Below are 17653 nucleotides of genomic sequence, written 5' to 3'. Positions count from 1 at the left end.
GAGAAATAAGGATTAGTAATTTACGTTTTCACAATATAGACTTTTTTTAATGGTCCATTGTAAAATTGTTCCATTATTTTTCTGTTATTTACTTTGGCTGCTAACATTTTATTTGGTCCATACTTTTAGAGCTTTTATATATTCTAATTCTAACTTTGTAATATTATTCAAGTTAATTATTATGTTAATAGTTATTAATTTATTATTAATTGTTTTATTTGGTATGAAATTTTTTATTTGACAAATTTAGTTTTCTTATTTTATATATTGACATATATTTGTTTAATTGAATGAAATCATGAACTATTTTTCGTTCATATTGGAAATTGTATATTTTAATATTATAGTATGCTGAATATGAAATGTTTCATTACAGAATGTTAAGAGAATTTTAAATGTATGTTTGTTGTTGTTTATAATATTTTTAATTGTTTATAATCTTATTAATATTATTTTTAATTAGTTAATATTTGTCTTTGTGATTTATTTTTCTATTTGATTTACCTGTAAAACAAAAGATTCTTTGTCACGCCCGCATTTTCTAAGGATAGAAAACACGGTTGATCGCGACTAGGGGAGGATTAAAGAAGCGGGGAAGAAAGGGGAAAACAACACAACTCAACCATAGCCTGAAACAAATGGGAATAGCTCGAATAAAATCATAGTATCTCAACAATCAACAACTCAAAAGAAACAATATTTAGCGGAAGCATTTCGATAGTAGAATAATGCTATGTATGAAGACACAACATATTCTAGACATTTGATAGACATTCTTCACTTTTATGCTCAACACCCACTACGCTCGTCACTGCTCAACCTGCACATTTTTTTAAAAAGAAATGCATGGCTGAGTACTTGATGCACTCAGTGGACTCATGCCGAAAACAATTTTATAAAAAGTATTTATCATGCCACCATTGAGTGACCTTGAGGTTTTAACTTTAGAAATCGCCCAAGACACTAAAATAATTTCAATTGTAAAATTCGGTTGATCAACCATTTTCCCATAGCTATCTCTCATATCTGATCCATTGATGACAAGGAACGTGTCCACATTCCAAGTCACTAGACCAGCCGACCCAAAAGACGGCTCACGATCTCCATAGGTGTACACTAGCCTGAATAGGGACTCACTCCCTAGACAGACCCGAATTCGATTATCCATTGATGGCAAAAGCCACATCAGATAGGTTCCATAGAATAAAACAAAACACGGCATGACAAATATTCATATCATTTTCACATAAAAATATACTTAGGGCATTGCCCATATTTAAAAAGAAAGCCCACCTCAAGTTCTTAATCCGAAATTATTTCCTTTCCCTTGATATCACGTCTCGCTTGCAAGGTATCACCTTTAGCATTTAGATAATACATAAATCAACACACTTTTCAAATAAGGAAAATAAATGCATGCATCCTATGTCTCCAAATTATTTTCTTCGTTCAAGATTATAAATTTTTCCCAATTAGAAGCTTAGGTATTTCGATTAATTCCGGCCGCTCACACCCAACAATTATTAACTAATCCTTATCTCGCCATTTTATTTAGTAATGCCCAACTAAAAGAATGGTGTCCAAACCAAATAAATCATCCTATTTGCTTTATAAGGCCCGATTTCTTTTTTTTTTAAAACAAACAAAGCCCCAATATACTCCACCATCCTCCTTCACGCCTCTTTCTTTCCCTCTCTCTATTTTTCTATTTCTCTCTCTCGTCGACAAATTGAAGCAATTCTCCATCCGTTGTCGCCTGCTCGCCGGGAAGGAACGGTGTTGCTGTCACCGTGCCTGTTCGCCCCTCCGTCGCATGCCGATGTACCCGACGCCGCTACAGTCGTCGGCAGCCACTGCCCGTAGGTCAGTCTTCGCTGATTCTGCCGTCTCCGCCGGGAAGGTGCTACTGGCCGCGTCTACCGCCGTCGCTCGGCGCCGCTATCCCAAGGTACTTCATCGTGGCCTCTGTTTGGCAGCCCCAATTCGCCTCGATCAACCCCGCAAGTTAAGTTCTATATTTGCTTTCATGAATTAAAGTTCGATTCTTTGGTTTAGATTTGTTCGGATTATCGATTTGCTTCAGTTACTGGTTTCATGAGATGCACAAGAATGGAATAGGAGTGGGGTGGAAGAAGTGTATACCTTCAATTGCAATTGCAGGAAGGAATGAAACTCACGGCTTTCTCTACTCCCTTTGCTATCTCAGAATTTGGAGGAAAGGTAAAGATTGTGGAACGGTCTGGGTGTATATATAAATCACTATGGGTGTGTGTATCTGTAAAGATTGGATTTGATTTGTTGGAGATTTTTCAGGTGGCTGGAGATAGCGAGAAACCGTAAGGTGATAGAATTAGGAGAATTATATTTGACCAAGTCAACTAAGAAAAGATTTAATTTAATTTTTTTTCTCTTTTTTTTCGGGGTGTTACATTGTTAGAAGTATATCAACAAATTTCATAAATCCAATTAAAATCAATATAAATATTCAGTTTTTAAACGTATCCATTGTAATTGAGACATTCTCAGAATTTGTTCATCAATCAATTTCAAATTTTTGGTCCAAACATTTCAAGCAATTTTGCATTTCTGCAAAAAAAATCACAATTGTTAATAACATACTGTACATGCTTATTTTGAGAATTCCTACTAATGTCTATAGAACATCACATTTTCTGAATCATAATCGATCTGTTTTTTCGGATAATTAATTTAATTTTGAAACTTTCATTGATCGCTCAACTAAAATCAGTCAAAATATGAATCTATTTCTTACCTTGGTTTGAAATCCTTTGATTTATTAAAGAAGCCTTTGAATTATCCTTCTTCGTACGTTGTTGGATTTCTGTGAATCCTTCTTCTCCAATTCTTCTCTTTCTTCTTCGCCGTCTCTTTGAACACCGATCTGTCTCATTTTTGCCGATCAATAGAATTTGTGGTGGATCATTGCTGTCGATGGGTTTTGCCGATTTGAATCCTCTATCGGCGATTGTGCTGGGCAATGAGATGTCGGCATCGGCGTTCTTGATTTGATTTTTGCTCGTGAGGAGTAGATTTTGGTGTTCTCTGATTGTTAAGGCATTTTGGATTAGGGCTTTTGGGATTCTGTAAGTGTGTTATTTGACTTTGGTTTGGGGCGACAGAGATGAGTGTGTGATTGTGTTTTTGGCCGTGCTATGCACGGGACAGAGACAATTAATCTATTTGATTGTACTCAAAATATGTTTGTACTAATATGATTAATGACCATTAATCTTTTTTCTTTTATTTAGAGACAATTATTAAAGTTTTCTTAATTAAAATTGATTTTAATGCTAACGTAATCTATTTGGGTGAAAAGGTTTGGGCACGTTTTTCTTTATTTTGTTTTCAATTGTTAGGCTTTCCATTTCATTTCGTTTAGCCTACTCTATAATAATGAATTTGATCCAGTTCATAATAATTTAGTTGGGCTAACATAATATTTTTGTTAGTATTGAATATGAAGTTTTAGATTTTAGTTTGTAAAGATGAAATTAGTAGCAGTAATGATTTTACGGTTAATATAGTGTATAAAGAAGTGTTTCAAACTTATTAATTTTTTTTGTTGTTGTGTTAATTCTAAGTGTTGTTTCTACATATGAAAATGTATGTTTTCGTCCCCAAAACTTATGAACTATTTATTTATTTCAAGTCTTAGATTAATAAGTGTTGTATGATTTTTTTTCACAAATTAAAAATGTACTTCGTATTAAATTGTGTGAGATGTGGAAATCCTTTTTTTAGATTTGTTCGAGAGGATCATGCTTCTTTTTAATTTAGTAGTATATTTCCTTTATTCATATATCTTATTTTATTTCATCTACACATCTCTTTTTTTATTTCTTTTATTTAACATTACTACACTCATATTAGATATTAAGATTGTATAAATCATATGCTAAGTATGAAATGGTTCATTTATAGTATTTTGAGATAAGTACATATTTTTTTTGTTATTGTTTATAATGATATGAATAATTGTATAAATCGTATGCTAAATATTAGAAATTATAATCATATAAATCATATGCTAAATATGAAATGGTTCATTTGTTTTGTTGATCGAATTTATAATGAACTATTTACTTTTTTCAAATAATTTTATTTATTTACTTTGGTATTTAGTATTTCTCAATCTTTTATTTGTATATCCTATTCTATTTCTATTTTTTTCTCATGTCCTTTCGTTACAGTGGATTGATAAATTGATAGATGTAGAAGTAGAAGTATGTTTTTATTATTATTATTATTATTATTTTGTTAGATTTGGGTCGTTACAATGTAATTTGATCTCCCCTTTTTGATGGTTTGTTCTTTGATGTGTGCCACATTTGTCCTTTGTATGCATTATCATTATCTTGGTTGAATTTAATTGTATATGTTCACTTATTTTAGTTCATCTTTTTTAGAAAGGCTTCGAGTGTTGTTCTTTGATGTGTTCGTTACATATTTTGTCCTCTTAATTATAAAATTTAAGCTAGTAGCATATCATAGCCATGAGAATACAAATAAATAATTTAATAACTTGTATTTTTATTGTAAAAGCATTTCGTGAAAACGAAATATTCAATTCTTTATTTGACTTTTTTCCTTTTTTTTTAGTTAGGGCTTTATAGTTACAGTACTAGTTTAATTTGAAATTCATATATTTTGGGTTACCCAGTGAAGAATTGGATCCTCAAGTGGGGGCTAGTCTGGTCCAAGACATTGCAGGCCTCAACTTTTTCTTTGGTATAGTATTATATTCCTTTCATGAATTTTACTAATCCATCCGTTCCATAGTAATGGGGGCGTTTCTTTTCGGCACAGAGATTAAGAAAATTGTATTATATGAGTTAAGTAAAGGAAGAATAAAGTATAAAATGAAAAATATAGAAAGATGAAGAGAGAGTAAAGTAGGTATGGAAAAATGTATTGATTTTTACTAAAAAGGGAAATGACTCTATTACTATAGAACGTACCAAAATGGCAAAATGACTCTATTACTATGGAACAGAGGGAGTACTAGTTTTCATATTGTGTACTTGTCTGTATAAAAATGAGATTAAATTGCGACTATAACGAATAAAATTATTTCATAATTAAAAGCGATACAAGGAATAGAAAAGAATTACAACCACAACCTATATTAGCCTAGAATTCAGTCTATCGATACCAAAAATAGGGATGTCAATCGGGTCGACCTGTTTGAGTTCGGGCCAACTGCTCGAGTTGCCGGGTTATTCGGTGCAGACTATTGTGGTTTTTTTGGGTTATATTTTTCGACTCTAACCCTTCAGTATTCGAGCTAACCTGTTGGGTTAATCAGCCAAAAAAAAAATAATGCTTAGTTCCATTTTTTATTTAATTAAAACTTTGAATTTGTTTCTACTACTTCACATAATAAAGTAACTGAATTACTTGATCTTTGTTATTTTGTAAACAATATATTACTATAATGATAACACAATTATTGTACTCCCTCCATCCCATGTAATTCACATACTTTTCTTTTTGGATCGTAAATTTAAAATTGAGTAATTAGTGCAATTAAATTAAAACACTTAATAAAGGAACACTTAATTAATTATAATATTCTAATTAAATACTATAATACTTCTTATTTAAAATAGAATTGTGCAAATAGTTTCGAACAAGCCGCAAAAGAAAAGATGAGACAGAGGAAGTATAGAATACTATTTTCCATGTCCAACAATAAGAGTCACATTTTGTCATTTTGGTCCGTCCCATAATAAGAATCACATTTTTCATTTTTATCATAAATGGTAAATAGACCTCACATTCAACCAACTTCACTCATATTTTATTATAAAATCAATATATATATAAGTGAGACCCGTTGTTTATTAACTTATTAAATTTATTTTTTCTTACATTTTTTAAAACTTATGCACACATTAAATATAATTCCAATTTTGGGACGTTGCAATAAAAAGATATAGGATTAATTAAGAGTCAATAAAATTTCAGCGATGAAACTTACCCTACCGCCCAAATAGAGAAATTTCGGAATATGGGTTTAAATTCGCTGACCTTTCGAGATAAGGGATTCAATTCGCTTACCTTTCGAAATATGGGTCTGAGACATGCGAATTTTTCGGAACAAGGGTTTTACACCTTTTTATATTTATTGACTTCATTTTTCTTATTATTTCCCTTCCAATAATTATAGATTTACTAAACTATCCTTTAACTCATCTCTCAAAATTTCATTTTACCTCCCTCCAATAATAACATACAGTTAAACTTTCATTTCTTAGATTAACGTTATTTTGAGCACCCACTTATGTTTTCTCCCCTTTTATACTGTCTTTTAATCTCATATCCTCAAAACAGGATGAAGTAGACATCTTGAAAAAGACATCTACAAATACCATCGATAACTTTATGATCTACTCTGAATGAACAAGCAAAAACTCCATTAGTCGAACTGCTCAAATTTTTATAGCAACTGGAAATCATAAAGCATCAGAGACATTTAGTCGTTCACATATAAGTATGTGCACAATCATAATCTGATAACAGATGTCCTCAGTAACAAATCCACTTCCTCAATCAACAAATATTTCTCTAATTTCCGCAATAAATTCCAAATTTAAACGAATAATAACAAAAAATTTCTCAAAGGATAATTTTAGTAAATAATAAGAAATAATAAGAAAAATGAAGAGAATAAATAAGAGAATAATTTCTCAAATGAATTTTTTGAGAGATGAGTTAAAGGATAGTTTAGTAAATCTATAATTATTAGAAGGGAAATAATAAAAAAAATGAAGAGAATAAATATAAAAAGTGTAAAACCCTTGTTTCGAAAAATTCGCATGTCTCGGTCCCATATTTCGAAAGATAAGCGAATTGAATCCCTTATCTCGAAAGGTCAGCGAATTTAAACCCATATTCTGAAATTTCTCGCCCAAATAAGGCAAAAGAAGTGCGTCTCTTCTGTTAATCAACAAATTTTCATTCTCTTCTTACTTGACTGTTGTTTGCTAAAGCCCTAAACCCCCTTTTTGTCCAATGACTGAAAAAAATGGTGAAACCAACAACAAGCAGCTCTACGCTTTGCTCAACGTTTCGCCGGAAGCTTCTGATGAAGAAATCCGAAAGGCGTATCGCCAATGGGCCCAAGTTTATCATCCTGATAAACACCAATCTCCACATGTACTCAATAGATGCGCTTAATTTACTAGTATTTCTTTCTCTCAAAAAAACTTGTGCTCTTTTGCCTCTGACTCACTTGCTTTCGTTTCCCCTCCTTGAATTCCCACTCTGATGCTATTTCAATTATTTATTTGTGCCGATAGTTTTCTGATTTATTGTCCAATCGTGGTAATGAATTATGTTAAAATATCCTTCTATATAGTACTTGAGGTTGAAGGATGATTATACATTATGAAGATAGTTGATGATCATTATCAGGAATTTGATTTTAAGTTGCTCTTGTTTTTAAGAATTTCTCGACAGTACATCAATGCCCAAGGCTATCTTTAACATTACCTACTGTTTTCTTAATAAATCGATTATAGTTGCTAAATGCCCAAGTGGTAATCGTATGATGCTCCAAGGTATGCTGATGGATGACATTATTATAATTGAGGTGCAAAAATGCCTGTTAGAACTTGTCATATTATGAACTTCCACATGTATGCCTGGAATTTAAGTCATAGAATGTTTGTATATATTAAACCCTGTTTACCCTGTCTAGTAAAACCCCTATGTTCCAGCATACACTCCATATTTTATCATGTTCCAGTCATAGGGTATCGAAGCTCCTCTAGTTTCCTGGTGAGCTGTGCATATGTTAAGGAGCTCGGTTTGCTTCTATAATGGTCTAAAATCACTAGCTAGATAGACAATAGATATAGAAAAGAGTTTTATCAAATCGGCAGTGCAACTTGTTGCCAAAATATTAGAGTCTCAAGCTGCTATACCTATCACTTGTGATATCAAGCTATTGGTTATTGCATTTTTAGAAGTTCTGGAGAAGGATTTTGTCTTTCATGATCTTTTTATTGATTTCATTAGCTTACTTACTGGGAATAATTAGAAAGCTAGCCTTTCGCATGCCTCACCATATAGCTTTGTTTGATTAAAATAGTTATAAACTAAGAATATTAGGCTACCTTAAAGGATAAATAGTCTTTATTTTATAACATGGTAAATACAATACCCAAGGTAAGTGAATATCTACTGAATTTACATGTAAGCAGAAAGTTCTCGATATGAAGAATTTAGTGACATATATTACTATATTCTATTAGACTTACCATTCTTCTTCAATTAACCAAGACTTGGCTTGAAATGTTCACTAAACAATATATTATCAAGTCACATGCCCATATTAGTAACATAAGGCAGCTTTGAATTTGATTTGATATAAGATGAAACAACAGCAGAAATCTATAAAAACAAAAGAGACATTTTTTATTCTCTTCATGATAATGCTAGTGACTTCAGATCTAACCATCTCTAGTCAAACATATTTGTCATTGTCAAGTGTCAACATGCTGCGAGTCACTACAATATTTATGGTATAAGGTAATCCTGGTCAGATTTCTACTTTATTGCATGCATTAATAGGTCAGTAAAGAAATATTTCTTCAGTTAGCTAACTTTCGCAAGGGTTAGTAAAGTGGCAAGTGTGCGTGATGTTTTAATGGTCTTCGTAGGTTTACTTGTGGTATCTCTGTGAAACCCTAGTTGGAGTATATTCTTTTTTGAAGTATTATGTTCTGTTTTGAGTTGGTTCGAGGAAGGGCTGTTTGAGGCATGACACATGACTCTACATATGTTATATCTAAGATAAAATGTGTTTTTCTGTATAGATGAAGGATATTGCAACAGAGAACTTTCAACGAGTATGTGAAGCTTATGAGATTTTAACAGATGAAAATAAAAGGATCATATACGATATATATGGAATGGAGGGGCTTACTTCCGGCCTGGAGCTTGGCCCTAAACTTGAAAAAGTTGATGAAATCAAGGAAGAACTTGAAAGATTGAAGCGTCAGAGAGAAAAAGAAAAAGCTGAACCCAATATCAGATCATCTGGCTCACTTTTGGCAAATTTGTCATGGCCCGATCTTTTAGATGGTGATGGTTTTATGAGAGGGTATGGCCTTCACTAAATCCTTACAGTCTATCAACTTGAATAACATGCTTCGTTTTGAATACTTCTGGAGAACTGTCTGTGGGGGAGAGTGTGCTTAATTTTCTGATTGCTCCACTTTCTGGGAATCTGACACTTACAATGCATAAATCTGTTGCCTCTCTAGTGTTTTTAAACTTTGACACTTTCTCTTTTATTTACACATAAATTAGAGGGTTTGTTAGTTTTATTTCCAGCCTTCATATTCAAAACTTACTTTTGCCAATGATGATTACAAGGTTTAAATTGTTTTTGTTTCAGATGAAGGGTGTATTGCGGAAAACAACACAATCTGTCCAAAATTTCAATTTCCTTACGATTTTTTATTGTTGCAATTACACCATTACCTTTAAAAGTTTGCAATTACAACATCCTCAAATTTGAGTGGATATTCTAATTGCAAAAAATTGTGGATATTCTAATTGCTGAAAAATTTGTGGATATTCTAATTGCAAAAAAATCAAAGGTATTGTTGTAATTGCAACTTTTTAAAAGCCATATGGAAATTGCAAACTTAGGTATTGTTTGATGAAAACTTTTAGAAGTAGAGATTCATACAGGCCTCAAAACGAGAGTACATTTGGTTGATTGTATTGTTTTGTGTTTTATGCCAACACCCCCACTCTTATATTATGGTTGGAGATGAAAAATAATGTATAAATGGCGGGTCATGTAGAATGACAAAGTAAGATTGATAAACAACGTTGAATAATATATTTATTGGAGCTAACTAAAAAATTTCTGAGTGTAGCTATAGCATTTGATCAATTTCTCCGCCATATGTATTTAGCTTATGTTTTGTGAGTATAATATTAATCAGAAAAGTTTTCTTATTACTCTGTTGCCCTGATTTATTTTTATATATTTATATTTATTTTATTTTCTAATGTGCTTGCAACATGTCAGGATGGCTATGGCCACTGAAGTTCAATCTCAAATATCTAAGCGCACTTCTCTCGATATTGGTGGTAATTTGGCTGTCAATGAAAGATCTGGCGGTGGTGCAGCAACTGCAATTCTTAGGCATCAAGTATCTCCAGTTTCCTCTGTGGAATTAATGGGATCTATGGGCTTGCAATCATTGGTAGGAATACAAACTTCCCGGTATGACATTGTTTTTCGTGTATTGATCATTTTCTCCTGTTTGGTTTAGTAGCCTTATTCAATGTTTTTGCATTATGCTTTCAGCCAGTTATCTGTTCATTCTACTGCATCATTGGGCATTACTGCGTCTTTGAGAGATGGCTCTTTGAATCTTTCGAACACTTGGAGCCGTCAACTGTCAGAAACATCAAATGGAAAGGTATTTTTCTCTGCAGTTATCTTCTATGTATAAGTATATACCAACTAACTGCACAATCCTTTTGTTTCTGCATTTGTGAGTGCAGTACAAGAAAATTAAGTGTTAGAATGTAAAAGGTTTTTCCTTAATTTTTGGGTAGCCACACATTGGATATATATGAAGTCAATAGAAACTATTTTGACTTTAACGTATATAACCTTTCTCCTTCTATCTTATGCTATGTTTCTGCTGTTTTAATTTTACAGATACAACTATCTCTAGGTGAAGAGTCATCTATTGGTATTGGCTGGAGAAAGAAAGAGCAAAAAGTGTCAGCTTCAGGAGAGATTAAGGTGGCCTCCTTTTGCAGTTAAATGGTTTTAGGTTTTGATAGTTTATTTAGTCATTTGGGATTTTAGGCTACAAAAAAGCTTCAGTAAGATAATACACTGTGGGTCTCTGCCTCTCTGGAAGCCCACTCTCTCTCTCTCTCTCCCAGCTTCTGAGATCACAGTTACTTTAAAAAGTGAGAATGAGTTGTTTTCATAGCTATTGTCCTAAATAGATGGTTATATGCAGTTTAACATCATTGCAATTCGTAATTTGTATGATCAATATGCATATTAGGCCATGCTTAATGTTACACAGTGTAGTGTGTACTTATTATTGCACATAAGAGCTAACTTGTTATATCTCATTTTAAAGATTGGAGCACTGCAAAATTTGATAATTTTTGTTTTTCTAATTAGTAAAAGTAGCAGACTCTAGCCATTCAAGGGAATGCTATTTCCTTTGAACTCACTTGTAGTTTAGTTTGCTAATAACTTTAGTGTAGGAATGATTTTCAATCAAAGCCATCAAGAGTTATTTGTGCTGCTGGTGATTGCCTTCAAAACAAAATAAAAACATTTTGTAATTTATTGTTTTAGATTTTGTAAATTGTTATTTACTGTTCGTTTAAGATGTTTTGTGTATAAAAAATAAGCTGTTTCTACGTAGAAGTGAACGGAGCCACAACATTGATTTTGTTTTTTACAAAAAATTTCCACTAAATTAGTAAAATGTAAATGTTACTTTCTAGTATATTAAGTTAAGAGCAGTTTAGTTTTCAGTAACAAGTTGTTTCGATTGTTTGACCTGAAGTTATAGAGGAGAGGTTGGTAACGGACGGTCAAAATTACAATGAGGTGGATAGGCATTGGAGGTTAGAATGACATGAATACTTAACACTATCCTTAGGATTTTGTTTCCCCCAATGCAATAGATGATGATACCTTTATGCTCTTTTAGACTGGCATAAGGGGATCCATTGACTCTATATACTGTAGAAGGATTTCTATAACATCTATCTGAAGACAAATCTCTTAGTTCTCATCACCTGTCAATGTAGAACTGATTACTGATTAAGTCATTCATGCAAATTAGGGTGCTTTTACTTTCTGCTGTCGCCTGTTAGACATTTCTCTTCAGACGTGTTTGTCATATCATATGTGTATCACATTGGATTCAGTAGTACCAAGAAACTTCTTCTGTTGTGATGTATAGACGTTTGTTATTTTAATTGTAATACGATTGATCTTATTGTCCTTGCTCTTACTATCTATAGATTGGAACAAGCTCATTTGGAGCAACTGCTAACTTCACTCGCTTCTTTTCCTCTAAATCACATGGTCGAATTGCTGGCACAGTTGGAAGGTGAGTCTTTTGCTGTCTCGATTTACAGAATTTCTGATCTCTGTTGTACTATATGAGCTACCAATGTTTTGTGCACACTTGGGTTTGCCTTATGTTGGTAATATACTCACAGAGGTCGAGCTGTGTGTCTTTTGCTTTTTACAATGTGGGTATAATTATTAAGGATGCCAATGGGCTGGACCTGGACCTGGACCTGGACCTGGACCGGATCTTAGATCTTGGATCTATAGATTTGGACTGGGTCCAAAATCCACTGCCATCCATGGTTAAAATGCGTTTTGAGGCGTGCCTAGGTGCGAGGTGGCCTGTAAGTTTCATTGTAGTCACAACATAGGTCGACAACAATGTTATTATGCAAATACATGGATATTTTATTATACTATCAAAGTGCAAAATGATCTACTTATTCTAACTGTTGCAATTCACGTGCTACATCTTCTGCAGTGATGCACTTGCACTTGAAATTGGGGGTGGAAGAAAGATATCTAAATTCAGTACTATTCGGATGTTGTACTCCATTGGAGTTCAGGTATACATATGTTACATAAAAAATCTTCATTTGTTGATTTCTGGTTGCAGATGAAAAACTTGAAGTGTTTGCTCAGTAAATCGTTTTTCCTTCTTTTTTTCTCTTTACCTTTTCAGTAATATCCTCTGATTTATGTTTTTTTTGCTGAATGTATTTCTGATTATTTTCCTTTAACTTTGTCAATGATAGGGACTAATCTGGAAGTTTGAATTGCACCGTGGGGGACAGAAGTTAGTGATTCCTGTAAGTTCATCATCAAAAACATTTTCTTCTATCACTCAAATGGTCTTGTATCTGGTATTGGTTCAGGAACAACTTCTTCTTGTGGCCGAATAATATTTTACTGTCACTTTATTTGTCTAAAACCGTTAGACTTAGACATGTCTAGGGATGTCAATGGACCGGATCCTACAAGGTCCGGATCCAAATCCAAAAAATTGGCTTTTTTCCGAAAGTCTGATCCGGTCCAGATCGATATGGTCAAAAGAATGAGTCCCTGGTCCAGATCCATTAGATCCGTAGGGTCTCGGATCTCGGCCCAGATCCATATTTTTTCAACTTCTAAAGAAATTCTAAATTAACTAATATTCACAATAACACTTTATTGACAATCTAAATCCACTGTGACATTTTCTTGATTAGTAGAACTTATAAACCTATATTCATGAAAATGTTTAAAGGAAATGAGCCCACAATCTGATTTATTTCAGCACATAAAACAAGGCTCTAAGGCCAATCTCATGTGGTAGTGTATCTGTCAGATAATTATGTTTATTGAAACAAAACAAATTGTACAAGTTTATGTCAATCTAATGCGATAAAAACACGAGCCATACTGTTCAAATTTTGAGAACTCAATATATGTCCATACCTAACATAAAATGAAACGGCAGAATTAAGTTCAAACAATTATCACCATCGACTTTTCTGAATAGTAGCACTTGTATTGCTGCGGCTGAGTGGCCGAGAGGTTTGGTGAGTGGTGTCCGCAGCAGGACTGCTGCTGTCTAGAGAGAAGATGCAACAGAAGGATGGCCGCAGCAGAGGCGGTCTTGGGGCTGAATATGGGATCCCCGCAGGGGTAGGTGGCTGTAAGGGATGGTGATGGTGAGGTTGCTGGAGAGTTGAGGAAGGGTTTTGTGATTAGGTTGTGGAATGAGTGGAAGTCTGGAAGATTTCTGTGCTGGAGCAGCTGTGAAAGAATCAAAGGGTTGGGATACTACACTGTAAAATTAAAATTATAAATCAAATGGATCATGGTTCGGATCTGGACCAGATCTGCGTCTAAAAAGTATAAAAATGTATATTCCAAATCCGGGCCCGGAAATTAAAGTTTTGATCCATATTCCCGGTCCTATTTTGAAAGATCTATATCCTGAAAAACGGATCTGATCAACGGATCCTGAATGTGTCCGGGATCCATTGCCATCCCTTTACATGTCAAAAATTTCGAAAGGACTGATAAATATAACAAGAGAACTAGCTACTACCTAAGCTAAGTTAAGTAAAAATAAAGGAATGGATGTCTGGAGCATATGATGGAAAAGTTGGATTGCATCTATAATTTAACAGGGGAGAAAGTATTGCTTTGCTTCCTTTTCTTGGAACAATAAGTCTGTGGTTGTTTATCTTTAATTGCATTATGAATAGATATGATGTTGTAATTTCTTAAGACAGCATGCGAAAAATGTGATTTACACCCTTTTCATATCAATTGAAATCCTTCATATTATCTTGCTGATATACTTGTATAACTGTTGATGTGCAGATATTGTTGTCCCATCATTTGAATCCAGTCTTTGCAACCGGAGCATTCATTGTTCCCATATCGCTGTATTTTACGCTTAAGGTTTTCCTCAATACATGAAGTGATTTAGTTATTCTCTGGCCTCTGCTGGATTTATACTAGATTTTGGAGTACTTCTCTCCATTCATCAAATTACATATTGGCTACTTATATAGCTAGTTCTGATGATGCTTAGAACTTGTATCACTGATCTGTCCACTTGAATTGCCTCCTTTTATTTTCTTCTCCTTCATTTGAGTTGTATCAACTGAATTTTTTTTACAGATATTTTAGACAATACCATTTTCTGTACTTTCAGAACTTTGTTTTCAAGCCTTATTATCTAAGATGGGAAAAGCAAAAGTCATTGGAGAACCGTGAGAAGACCAAAAATCAGGTACATATTCTGGGAAAAAAAAAGTTAACTGTGGATGGAATTAGATGTGTAATCTCATAAAAAGTAGTCTGGCTTTTTGTGACTTCCAATTATAATGTGCAATTTTATCTTTCTGTGTTGTCCATTAATTTTCTGTACCATAATGCGTTCTTAACTTCATCTATGAATTAAATGTTACATGATTCGTAAATTACCATCTAGCAAACCTCTTAATTTGGTCGATCTTTGGTTATCTCTAGATGTACTTGAGGAATTGATTTGTTTTCGCACACGTTTACTGATTGGCCATATGTATAAAACTGGACGCAGAATTGTTTCAATTTGGTGTAGAAAATTAAGATTTGGGTGGTATAATTTTTCTCTCAATGTTAAGGCAAACATTACTCTATATACGTAGATTTGTTTCAATTAGGTCCCAACCTTACAATTTGTAGCTAATTGACATTTGGGTGGTATAATTTATTCTCCCAAAGTTAAGCAAACATTAATGTTTAACTCCTAACAAATCCCCCTTCAAAATATGATTCTCTCTACTGCAATAATTTTTAACATCCTCTTATCTAAAGGTTAGCGATATCTGTAACCGTTACATTTTTCATTTCAAGTAAATGTGATAAATAATTCGCGGTAAGTGGTAACACAACACGCCTGATAATGGAATGAATTTTTACATGTTAACACAGCATGAAACAAAAAACGATTATGAAAATAATTCCATTAATTTTTTTTATTGATAGTAATATTAATAGGTACATAATTTAGTTTTTTTAATGTTACAGTGTCAATACCAGGTTGTTAATAGGTTATTGTGTAACCTAATGATTTTTTTTGTCATGTTTGAGTTTGACAGGTTGAGGAGAAGCATTAATTTTTGTGCCGTTGTCGTATTGAGATGATAAAGGAAGGAAAACAATTAAGTTTAAACTTTAAACACTAAACCTTTATTTTTGTGTTGTGGAATTGAGTTGCATCAATAACGTCAGTCCTACTTCATGATATCTGGGGTGTATATTTGATTTTTTGTACGTGGATAACTTCTACTCCTATAATATATTTCTAGAGCTCTATTATGAATTAAGTGTTTCGACAGTGGTAATAATGGTGGGTCATCTAAATTTTTTAATGTACCTGGAGCAGTCTTGTTAAGTACTATTTGGTCCTTTGCTGAAACGAGTTTACAGATCTTCTAAATGTTGTCTCTAACTATAAAAGAATCTCTGTATTTCTCTAGCCTCCTACCCCATATTACGTAACTTCTTGTGTGTTCCTCAGGTTGAAGAGGCAATAAATGCTGCTACGAAAGCCCAGCAGCTATTGCAGAATGTGGCGAATAGGAAGAAGATAAAGCAAGAAGAAATGGGTGGATTAGTGGTTGTTCAGGCACTTTATGGAAGTCAGAAAGCTCTGCTGAACAGACATAGATCGGAAGAAACAGGAGATGGAGTGCCCTCACAGATCATAGATATTACAGTACCGCTAAATTTTCTTGTTACCGATTCTGGGAAGCTAAAGGTTTGTTTCTGCAAATATTTATTGAAAATTTTGCATGCAAATGGCCCGGATAGAGATGAATTTTATGCAATGTTATTTTACATGAAAGTCATATATTTGTGGTAATCTTTCTTGCTAAATTACATATTATCTGGCATGGTGGTGCTTTTGAACTGGTGATAAAGTTCATTTGGGAAATACATTAGAAAATTACCTTTTGCACATTTTCGGCAATAACCTGACATTGTTGTCAACAAAAAGTGTATTGAGATTGAGGGCTGTGGGAGGTAGACATCATTACCTCAAGTAAATATTTGCGTTGATATTGTATTTGTTCTAGGAGAATGTCAACATAGCATTTCTCTTGACGGAAATGGTAAGATCTATTTAGCAAAGGTAGAAGCTTAAAAAGAAGTCCAGGCCTTTTAAAAACATGATTATTAGTACAGGTGAATTAGTATTTTCAGATTCTGCATATTTCTTGGAAATAAGAAGGCTAATTTTACTTATTTCCGATTCCTTTTGTTATTTGAACTAGTTCTTTAGTTGCTGGTCTATAAACATAGCATCTCAAATGAGCATGATTTACCTAATGATTAAGTTGGTAGTCGTGCTTACTTATGATGCAAACATCCACGAGGTAGGCGTCTTGTGATTAAGTTGGTAATCGTGCAATATTTATGTTCTTTTGTTCAGCTACACGAAGGTGTGAAAAAATCTGGAATCATGGGCTCTTGTGATCCTTGTCCCGGAGAACCAAAGCAGTTGTATGTCAAGTATACATATGATGCAAACATACACGAGGTAGGCGTCTGCTTGATTGTCACCCTCCAAAATCTTAAAGTGGTTACAGTTGATGATTACGATGAGCTGCTATTTTCAACAGGTTACAGTAGGTGATTACGACGAGCTGCTAATACCACAAGAAAGCCACAAAGTCTAAAAACGGGCATCTAAACATTGGGCCTTAAAGGATATGTCACCATTCGGCACCGAGCCCATGTGTCTTGCATGTTTCTCTGCATGACTGTTTCATACCCTTTATAGGTACCTTATCTGATTCACCAAAATTTTGTGGCAAATTTAGATGCCACATTATGTATTTTTCCACAATTTATGGTTTTACCATATTGACTGAATAAACTAGCACAAGTTCTTGCTATTATTATGGCATTCTTTTTCTACATGATATCGCGGTGTTTGCTTGGAGTATGTTGGAGACATGTGTGGAGCTTAGATTGTTTCACTCGTGAAAATATTTATGTTCTTATGCTTCAATGATCTTTAAGTAAGACTAACAATTTTGG

The 17653-nt window shown here is 33.5% G+C and overlaps 1 protein-coding gene across 1 annotated transcript; it reads left to right on the top strand.

Moving 5' to 3' along the window:
- The first annotated feature begins 6939 nt into the window (after nucleotides 1-6939).
- On the top strand, nucleotides 6940-17535 carry LOC121756231 (chaperone protein dnaJ 13-like). Its single transcript, XM_042151723.1, has 13 exons — nucleotides 6940-7179; nucleotides 8844-9130; nucleotides 10073-10270; nucleotides 10355-10469; nucleotides 10715-10801; nucleotides 12055-12143; nucleotides 12588-12672; nucleotides 12862-12915; nucleotides 14441-14521; nucleotides 14778-14855; nucleotides 16128-16367; nucleotides 17043-17150; nucleotides 17233-17535. Exons 1-13 carry the CDS (start codon nucleotides 7036-7038, stop codon nucleotides 17287-17289), a joined length of 1623 nt encoding a protein of 540 aa, XP_042007657.1. The 5' UTR covers nucleotides 6940-7035; the 3' UTR covers nucleotides 17290-17535.
- The last annotated feature ends 118 nt before the right edge of the window (nucleotides 17536-17653 follow it).

Source organism: Salvia splendens, chromosome 11 (genome assembly GCF_004379255.2).
Source record: "Salvia splendens isolate huo1 chromosome 11, SspV2, whole genome shotgun sequence".
Lineage (NCBI taxonomy): Eukaryota > Viridiplantae > Streptophyta > Magnoliopsida > Lamiales > Lamiaceae > Salvia > Salvia splendens.
This window is presented reverse-complemented; position numbering and strand designations above follow the sequence as displayed.

What these genes read in the sequence shown, in the direction of transcription:
- LOC121756231 (XM_042151723.1), top strand. Translation starts at nt 7,036, where the DNA reads ATGACTGAAAAAAATGGTGAAACCAACAACAAGCAGCTCTACGCTTTG. An exon ending in TGTACTCCATTGGAGTTCAG is followed by an intron (nt 12,673 to 12,861) that starts GTATACATATGT and finishes TGTCAATGATAG; the next exon opens with GGACTAATCTGGAAGTTTGA. An exon ending in CGCTGTATTTTACGCTTAAG is followed by an intron (nt 14,522 to 14,777) that starts GTTTTCCTCAAT and finishes CTGTACTTTCAG; the next exon opens with AACTTTGTTTTCAAGCCTTA.